This window comes from Tarenaya hassleriana, unplaced genomic scaffold (genome assembly GCF_000463585.1).
Source record: "Tarenaya hassleriana unplaced genomic scaffold, ASM46358v1 Cleome49, whole genome shotgun sequence".
Classification (NCBI taxonomy): domain Eukaryota; kingdom Viridiplantae; phylum Streptophyta; class Magnoliopsida; order Brassicales; family Cleomaceae; genus Tarenaya; species Tarenaya hassleriana.
Genome location: NW_010967605.1, coordinates 327,306 through 337,802, shown reverse-complemented (window position 1 = coordinate 337,802; position 10,497 = coordinate 327,306). Strand labels below are relative to the sequence as shown.

General features: G+C 34.2%; 1 protein-coding gene and 2 pseudogenes across 1 annotated transcript in view; all 3 read left to right on the top strand.

The window, feature by feature from the left end:
• Positions 1–2,514, top strand: LOC104825818 (annotated as a pseudogene).
• Positions 2,515–4,475: 1,961 nt separating this feature from the next.
• LOC104825786 lies at positions 4,476–7,778 on the top strand (annotated as a pseudogene).
• Positions 7,779–10,048: 2,270 nt separating this feature from the next.
• Positions 10,049–10,497, top strand: part of LOC104825785 (U3 small nucleolar RNA-associated protein 4) — a 4,692-nt gene continuing 4,243 nt past the window's right edge. The window contains exons 1-2 of the mRNA XM_010558168.2: positions 10,049–10,281; positions 10,432–10,497. Coding sequence (XP_010556470.1) covers positions 10,123–10,281; positions 10,432–10,497 — 225 coding nt within the window. The 5' untranslated portion in view covers positions 10,049–10,122. The remainder of the gene's footprint in view (positions 10,282–10,431) is intronic.

Below are 10,497 nucleotides of genomic sequence, written 5' to 3'. Positions count from 1 at the left end.
ATGTATGTTGGTGTTGGTGAGTTGGAGGAAGTGAAACTGTTCTATTACTTCATCAAATCCGAGAGAAACCCTAAAGAAGACCCTCATTTGCTTTGGTTAAACGGAGGACCTGGTTGCTCTTCCTTAAATGGACTTGTTTACCTAATTGGTAATCGAAAAATTCTAACTTTTGTATCGAGTTTGAGCCAATTTTTCCGATGTTTTAACGGTTACTCTAAAGCATTACCTCAGGTCCTCTGGCTTTCAAGGTTGGGGATTATAACGGACGTGTGCCTTCTTTGGTCTCTACCACATATTATTGGACTAAGGGGTGACATAAGGATCGAGCACAAATTGTATCGTTCTTCATTACAGGTTTTGAGTTTCTCTGTGTTTGATCGATTCTTTTTAAGGTTGCAAGTACGATATTTTAGAACAACTCGTTGGAATTGGATACTTGTATGCAAGCAAGAAATCCGCTTAAGAATAGACCTAGTGATACAAGAACAACCGATCAACTCTATGGATTCGTTCAAAAGGTGAAGCAAAGTCTAAACCCGCATCAAATTTAGGAGGCATGGTCTGAACCTTAGATATGTCATGAGAGTCGTCAGCGTTTAAACCGCTTATCTATATGCTTCAGTTACATATATAAACGTTTATTTCATGTCTATATTGATATATGGTATGATGCTTTTGTTATGTTCTTCTTTTGAAGTAGCTATTCAATCATCCAGAGTTCATCTCGAATCCTTTTTACATCGGTGGAGATTCTTACACCGGTTTAGTTGTCCCCGCAATCATTCAACAGATTTCAAGAGATATATGTGTATTTGGCTTGGACATGACATTCCTATGAGTTCTTATGTCTTGGTTTGAAATTGTTTACACACTTTAAGAAATTCTTCAACATGGCAACATTGCAGGAAATGAACAAGGTTTCAAACCTCTAGTAAATCTTTAGGGTTATATGCTCGGGAACCCTAAGACGAACGATAATTTTGAAATCAACTACCGAATACCATTTTCTGATGGAATGAATCTCATCTCAAATGAACTTTACGATGTAAGAACCTTCCATTTCTCTTATTTCGTCTTGCCAAAGCTAAAAAGGAGTCATCGCATAGTTCAAACATCCTCTTTGCAGTCACAATGGAGAAGTTGTCGAGGAAATTAATGGCTCCAACTAACGTAGAATGCGTTAAATTCCTTCTATTTTTTGACAATGTACCTTACTTTGAAACAACGAGCATAAACCGAGAGTTTATCATATATCGTCGATATAAACTTGCAAAGATCTTATGTTTATTCTGACTATAGTTTATTACAGTGTGTTTCAAGGATATTCCATGAAAATATTTTGATTCCTCAGTGTGATACATCCCTGAAGTTTTTCCAATAAAATCCAATGCAAAGATGATACCTCGGAGGATTTATAGATGCGAATTTCCCGGTTCCTGTTGAGATATATGAAAAATATTATGAAATATATCATATCATAAAGATCTTATCAAATTTGAAAAATAGAGATTTAGAGATATTTATAAATATTTGATGTATTCTCTAATTTATTTATTTAATTTGAGACTCTCATGTATTTATAATTCATTTGATTATTAATAAAGATCACATCATTCCGCATATTTCTACAGTTCCTACTTCAAATTGCTACGTAAGTAATCTTTCTCGCATTTAGTCCATGATTAACTTGTCGTGTGATACTAAATCAGTGCCTAACGCAGAGGAAAGTTGGCATATGCTATCTTCGTATTGGGCTAATGACGAAAATGTGCGGAAAGCGCTTAACGTGGTGAAGGTACACTAAGAATCTACATTGCAACTCGGAAGAAAACATTGAAAAACTTAAGGTTCTATAGGATTTATGTTACAGGAGAGTGTAGAAAAATGGGTAAAATGCAAATGGAATATACCTTACGACAATGACATCATAAGCAGCATACCGTACCATGTAAACAATAGCGTCAAAGGTTATCGGTCTATGATTTTCAAGTTAGATTTGCGATATATATTTTTTGAGATTTTGTTATAACGTTTTTTTAATATCGTTAATTTGAAAGATTCGATCTCTTGATTTGAGGATTTACAAAACAGCAGAGACCGTGACCTATTTGCGACATTTCTCGGAACTCAAGGATGAATAAGATCGCTCAACTACTCCATCGTCGATGACTGGAGACCTTGGATGATCAACAACCGAGTCGTCGGGTTACGACTCATCTTTTTAGCATTATTTCCATTCATTTAATCCCGAATTCATTCCTTTCCATCGCTCATATATGGTTTTCTTGTGCAACATAAGGACTTATGCAAACAAGATGGCATTTGTCACTATCAAAGCAAGTCCCTCTCTCTCTTTTTTCCTTTCTTACATGAACACACAAATTATGTTTGATTTTGTAGCACTGAAATTATATATGAAAATTTAGAAAATAAATAAAGTGAATATTGGAGGGTGGTGAGCATACAGTAGAGCTCAAACAAGAAGAAGCCTCCATCATGTTTCGGAGGTATTGAGTATTTGTGTTATAATCAAGAGCTTATATGCTATGCTTATTTATTGAAATAATTATTTTGCAATTGGTTACTATTGTTCTTGGTTGTGGAATAAAAAATGCTACATGAACCAACTACGTATAACAAAATAAAGTTGGAATAAACTATGGCGTTCACATAAACTAATAAATGCGGTAAACCATATAGTTTACGTACATATGTCACATCAATATTTTTTTTTATAATTCATAAATTCACCGCATCTTTGATCCAATTATATTTTTCAAAGAATTGAAAAAGTCCGGATAATTGCATGTATCTTTCCATGTTTGAATTTAAATACTAAATAAAGATATATTTTTTATATTCTTTTACCACTATACCATCCAAATTTAGATATGTCATATCAATGTAGGTATAGCTTATAGTGATACATCTAGAAAATTTTGTTATCGGGGGAAAAAAAATACAAACATTATGGAATCATTTTACAAAAAAAAAATATGTAAACGTTATGACGGTTTTTACATTTTTTATTAAAATTTTATAAATAAATTATATTTTTTTTAATTATTTGGATGGAGTATGGGACCCCATCCAATTCTAGGGAAAGCCGCCCCTGTATACGTATTCGAGTGTGTATATGTATATATATATATATATATATATATATATGTAATTGTATCAATTCAGAGGGTCATGTGTTTGCAAAACTTCATCTTCCAGATCATGAAATCGTCATATCAAATCTCCTATTTTGCTATGCCAATCCGCATTGTCTCATTTTGTCCTGTCATAACAAATTTATACTATATATATAAACATAAAAATCTTCTTTTATAAGTTTATTAACTAATATATATGTGTGTGCATATTTTTCTATTCAGCTGGCTTCCTTTTTAATAAGGATCCCCCTTTATTTCCATTTATATCTATGTTTATAGTGTTTTTTCCCCAAAAATATTTGTTTGTATTAGTAAAACTCCTTTTTATTTTTTCCTTTTCTTTACATCTTCCTAATATTTTATTATGCACATATATATGCGAAATGTCCCTTTATATTATGTAGTAAAAAAAAAGATTTGTTGGTATTTGTTTCAGATTCGAATTCTCATTTCTTCATGCAAAACTTTACATTCGACTCGATGTCAAGACTTTGCAGTTAGTTCGTCTCTAGAAGCAACGTGCGTCTTTAAATAGGTATTTTAGATTTTTTTTTTATTTTTCTGTAACTCGGTTTTAATTTTTGCTTTGTACTCAAACTTGATTAGTTCAATTGTTGAAACGGGCGCAAAGCGTCTTTATCGCTCCGAGTTCGAATCTCGAATTTGGAGAGATAACATATAATCCAAATCATATGGTTGGATCTCGATAACGGAATTAGTCTAGACTTTAGTATTTGATATCCGGTTACAAAAAATAATTGCTTTGGTTATTCACAGTTCGGGTTTTGCGGGTTTTTTTAAGAGATCCATTCCGTTATTGTTTCAGATTTCAATTTCATTTGAATTATGTTTTCTTATAAACCATTCGAATTATGCTTCCATTTAATTGTGTTATTAAAAATGGTTATTTAAAAAAATTGAATTATTTGATTTTTATATTATTTTTATATTAGGTGGAGAATTAATTCGATTTTAGAAAAACTATATCCCTTCAATTTTGAGATCATTTCGATTAGAATCCAATTATATTTCATTAGATTTGATTCATTTTGATTTTATATAATCCAATAGAAATGTGAACCTATTGTTAAGAAATAAATTGGATTTCAAAACTATTATTATTAACAAAGTTTAACGATATTCGTATAGATTTGACTTTTTAATTGTATACCTCAATGAGATCACATCCTTTGTCGTGCAGAGATCAATTGGTGGGCGTCGAGAACCGGCTCATACAGAATAGCAATCACTGTGTTTTAAGACACAACATCATCGCCAGAGGTTTCTTGTCTGAAACTCAATCCAAAAACGGAAAGAATGGCGAAACTTTATCGATCATCGATAGCGAGTTTGTTCTTGTTGCTACTTCTTGCGGGTCATCAAGCGGATTCGGGTTCGATCGTTAGGTTTCTTCCCGGTTTCGAAGGTCCTCTTCCCTTCGAGCTTGAAACAGGGTCAGTTCTGCCAGATTTCATATTAGGGTTTCTCGTAGTATGATTCGTGTAGTCAATTAATGTTGGTTGGTCCGACGCTATAACATCGATTTCGATTCTATTTATGAAGGTATGTTGGTGTTGGTGAATCAGAGGATGCGCAGTTGTTCTATTACTTCATCAAATCTGAGGGAAATCCAAGGGAAGACCCTCTTTTGGTTTCGTTAACCGGAGGACCCGGTTGTTCTTCCTTAACCGCCTTTCTGTACGAGATAGGTATTATAAGAATTTGAGATTTGTCGCCGAGTTTTAGCAGATCTTTTTCTTTCCGAACTTAAACTATGTCTTTCCAAAATGAATCTCAGGTCCTTTGGCTTTCAAGCTTGAGGATTACTATGGAGGCATGCCTTCTTTGGTCTCTACTACGTATTCTTGGACAAAGGTGAGAATTTTGTTGAAAAGGGTCAAGCATTGAGTACAAATTTGTTTCGAGTTTCGAGTTTTCTTGTATTGCTTCCTAGTTTGCTAGCATAATATTTTTGGATCAACCCGTGGGGACTGGATTCTCGTACTCAAGAAACCCGCGTGCGAATAGACGTAGCGACACGATTTCAGCCAAGCAAGTCTATGAATTTGTTCGAAAGGTAAATCATACGTATACTTGAGAGGTACATTGCGAGTTTCTTGGCATTTACGCTATCAATGGCAATTCAAATAAGCGGTGTGATACTTTTGATATGTTTTTTTCTTTTGAAGTTTCTCATCGATCATCCGGAATTCATCTCCAATCCTTTTTACGTCTTTGGAGATTCTTACGCCGGTAAGATCGTCCCGGCAATCGTTCAACAGATCTCAAAAGGTGTGTTTCTTCGTTTCTATGAACTTGAAATAGGGTTTCTTCGTTGAATAATTTCCCACTCGATAAAGGCTTACCCACACGAGGCCGATGCAGGAAATGAAGAAGGCCTCAAACCTCTAGTAAATCTTCAGGTTATCCGATTTCTTCAAATGATTTTGTACAAATATATATATGCTAATAACATCGTATATCTTCAGAAAAAAACATAAGAGGATTCATTTTTTTCTGGTACGGGAACCAACAGGGTTATGTGGTCGGAAACCCTGTAACCGATCCAAATTTCGATATCAACTATCGAGTTCCATTTGCTCATGGAATGGGGCTAATCTCCGACGAGCTCTACGAGGTAAAAAGAATATGTCTTGCCGCAGTTTCTTGTGGCCAAAGTTATGTTGTAATCCGACAGGTTCAAATCTCGTCTTTTGCAGTCGCTGAAAAGAACCTGCGGAGGAAATTACATAGTACCAAGAAACTCGGAATGCACCAAATTCATTCAAGATTATGAGGAGGTAACTTAATTTGTAAAAACGTTTCTTTACCATAGAAAGCAAGAGATCAACCGGTAAATGGAGAATTTATTTTACGGTTTCATTACAGAGTGTTTCAACGATGAACAAAGAATTTATTTTGATTCCGTGGTGTCATATATCGCCTAAGCCATTACAATCAGATTCTACACACAGACGAGACCTTAGAGGTTTTCCCGATGCGAATCTCCCGATTCCTGTTCTTGATTGCTACGTAAGTAATCTTTCCATGTATGCTTTAATATTACATTGTCGTATGTTTGGATTCAGCGCCTAAAATAAACCGATTCCCAAACATAACAGATATGTTCTCTGCATGACTGCATGCTTTTGCTTTTCACACGCACGCAGGAATATCGACGTTTACTATCTTCTGTTTGGGCTAGCGACGAAAGCGTGCAGAGAGCACTCCATGTCGCTGAGGTACAATATTATGAGGGCAATAATGTAATTATCTGTATTAGGGTTTTAACCTAACTAGGGTTCATGTTACAAAAGAATAGAGTTGTGAGATTGTGATTATAGGTGTCAAACGAGCAAGTTCTCCCCGGCTCGACTCGAGTCAACTCGTTTGAGTTCAATTCGTCATGCTCGTTTTCAAACGAGATAGAAAAACTTTGACTCACATCAATTCCCTAGTTTCCCGAACTAAACAAACCAACTCACAGGACTAGAAATAAATATAATACTTTTTATTTATATTATAAAAAGTAATACATAAAATGATATTTTAGTATAAAATTTAAATATTAAAATATCAAACTTAAATATATAAAAGAAATTATACATACATAATCAATAAAAAAAATTAAATTAACTCTTAATTTTCTATAAAATATATATTTTTAAAAAATAAACATCACATCTCGCGAGTTAGTTCATGACTCGTCAATCTAGCTCGCGAGTCTCGCGAACTGTGGTGAACTGGCTTATTTGACTCGTTTCCGAACGAGTTTTAAAAATGTTAACTCAACTCGCTAAAAAAATGAACCAATAACGAGTCAGTTCACGAGTTGAGATCGTTTTGATGTCCCTAATTGTGACTCATAACTAGGTCATCTTTTTTTGTAGGGAAGTGAAAAGGAATGGATAAGATGCAGATGGGATTTACCTTATGACCATGACATTGAAAGCAGTATACCGTACCATGTGAACAACAGCATCAAAGGATACCGATCTCTAGTTTTCAGGTCTACTACTATATATATAATTCTTTCTCAAGAACACATTTGTGTTTTACTAGTGTTTGAAAAGATGAACTAAGGGTTCGGAGATTTACAAACAGCGGCGATCACGACATGCTTGTGCCTTTCCTCGGGACTCAAGCTTGGGTAAGATCACTCAACTACTCCGTTATCGACGACTGGAGACCATGGATGATGAATAACAATGTCCTCGGGTAAAACATATCTTCTTTCTTAATATTCTATTTTTATTTCTGTAATGAATTAAGAATCGACCCCAAATAAACTAGTTCTTACAGTGTTCAATCGGTTTTCTTGCGCAGATACACAAAGACATACGCGAACAAGATGACATATGCCACTGTGAAAGCAAGTCTTCTTCTCCTCCATGAGGAAACACATACACATTTCTTTAGACATTATAGCGTCAGACAAGATTTTGATTTACTATACTTGTGTTTTAATTTTACCTTCTTATCTTTTTACTGTCCTTATCTATTCTACTGTCCTTTTGTCTTCTGCAGGGGTGTGGGCACACTCCAGAGTACAAACCAGAGGAAAGCTCGGTCATGTTTCAGAGGTGGATAAGTGGCCAACCTCTTTAGTTACTTAACCCTGCAATTATTATGTTGTTTCGCTCTTTGTTGCTTATTAGATTATTCATCGTTGAAGATGTTATGGCTTTTGATTTTCATTTATTTTCCTTTAAATTGAAGATAAAACTCATAAAATTCAGAACCAAATCAGACGAATATATCCCAATATTACATCTGGCTTCAAATAAATAAAGTTTTAGGTTTTTGTTGTAAAGAGACGGTCTTTTACAATTTCAATTCGATTTGTAAATGTAATCTATAGTTTTTCCCTTTAAAAATACGCATGGAAATGTCAAATAGATCATATCCATTTGGATTAATCATAATTTGTTTTTTGAATCAATGAAATAAATCAGAAACGAATCTATATACATACAAATTCACAAAAGAGAATATAGTAAGTGAAGGTATTTTTATAAATTTTATTTTAATTCTTAAAATGCGTAATACCATTTTTTTTCTATACAAATCTCGTATGTATAAACAAATATGTGCGAAATATGAAAAAGTCCAGAAATTTTAATTTTTTATGCAGTCTATATTTATTTATTAAATAATAGATATGAAAATAGCTTTAATATTTACTAGATTCATACCAGCGAATTGCAGCTTTTTTTCCATATTGTAATCTAACATAAATAAAGTTTTTCGTTTAAAATTTTTACCAAAAAATTGTTTATATTAAACATTTCTATTTCGAAATTTTTTTTCTTCGTGTGCAATTTTGTTCTTCTGTTGTTTCTTTTGTGGTGCTATTTTTCATTTATTTCATGTAAACATGCATGTATATTTCAGCACTTCGAGGTTCCGGTTCCCTTCTAATTCTTAGGGATGTCAATTAAGCCTGGAATCTGAAACCCGACCCGAATCCACTCGAAAATAATAAGGATGTAGGCCTAAAAAATATAGGTTCATTAAATTTTGGGCTTTCGGGCTTCGGACTAAATGGGCTACGGGCCAGTCGGGTCGAACCGATCGGGTCTCGGACCGGGCTTGAAGTCCATTAATTTTTTTTTCTAACCTTTTTTTCTAAACCAAAGCTTTATTTTCGTATGATTATCCTAACTTTTTTTAAATCATATTATATTATATATTGATAATCTTCTTTTGTATTATTTTTTTCTACTAAATCAAACCTAATACTTGCTATTTGATTATGTTTTTTTTGTTTTATATTTTTCTTCTTACTCTGAATTGATTTTCTTTCGTACTGGTGGGTTGGATTTTGTTCTTCGATACGTATAAATATATATGCTATATTATATATATATATATATTTGTGTATTTGAACCAAATGACGAAGTTTTATATTGGTTCAATCACCACTTTTTAAAATGACGAAAGTTTATTGTTTTAACCATATTATATTATATATATATATATCAATTTATATTTGTGAATTTTGATAGTGTAGAAACTTTCAAATATATATATTTTAAAACCTTTGTTTGCAAATGAACATATTGATTCTTTTTCCACAGGTTTCAAGTTAATTACATCATATAATATTTTTTATACTATATTTTTTTAATGTTTCATATTATTATCATCATCATCATCATCATCATCATCATCATCATCATCATCATCATCATCATCATCATCATCATCATCATCATCATCATCATCATCATCATCGTAGAAAAAAAATATTTTTATTTGATAAAAAAACCCGAAGTCCGGTCCGAACCCACCCGAAACCCTATAAGACCGGACTCCGAACCATCGATCGTAGGCCCGAAAAATAAATGGGCGGCCCGGCCCGGTCCGAAAAATTCTAGGCCCGGTCTGAACCCGGCCCATCCCGCCCATTTTACACCCCTACTAATTCTACTTTGGTTGGCATATTTTGACTTTCAAAAATTTATATAGGTACCGTTAAATTTGGTTCTATTCGTTTTCTATTTTTTCTAAAAAATTTATTTCTTAAAAAATATAATTTTATTATTTTATACTCTATTCAAAATTATTTTTTTATTTTAAAAAATTATACCAATTCGAATTCAAATATAATTATAAATTATTATATTTAAATCAAATCTATATAAAAACCACGAATTTGGATTCGATGTCAAAATATGATTACCGTGAAGTAATATAATATTTTTTTATATTTTATTTTCATATAAGGAAGGAAGCCGGTAAATGTCATGCCTCCCAGACCCGACTCTATAATCCAAATCCAAAACGCCCGGGTCAGGTCAGGTCGGGTCGGGTCGGATCCGGGGTCAAATCATACCCATTTAAATTGCCGCCCTCAAACTAAAACCCTCCATCCTAGGTTACTTTCTCGCCTCCGTCTCCCGCTTTGCTCATTTCTCTCTCTGTTCTACCGTGGCTCTGCTCCGTCGAATCCTCCGCCGTCATGCGTGAGTTCCGGTGTAGATCCGTCGATTGGAAGCCATCTCCGGTGGTTGCCCTCGCCACCTTTCCAGACGGCTCCAAGGTCGCCGCGGCTCGCGAGGACGGGGCTCTTGAGGTTTGGGTCGTTGCTCCCGGCTCCGTCGGATGGCACAGTCAACTCGTACGTACTCTGCGGTTTCCTTCTCGAAACCTAATTCTCCTGCTTTCGATTAGCTCGTTAGCAAGTCAATTGGATTTGTGGAGTATGTAGAGTTGATACGTGTTTTGGTTTTTGCCTTTCGGGTTTTGGTTTCTTTTCGACCTTTGATAGACCATCCACGGAGACCCTATTTCTAGAATCTCGTCCCTCGCGTGGTGCCGTGCTGGTTCTTCCGAT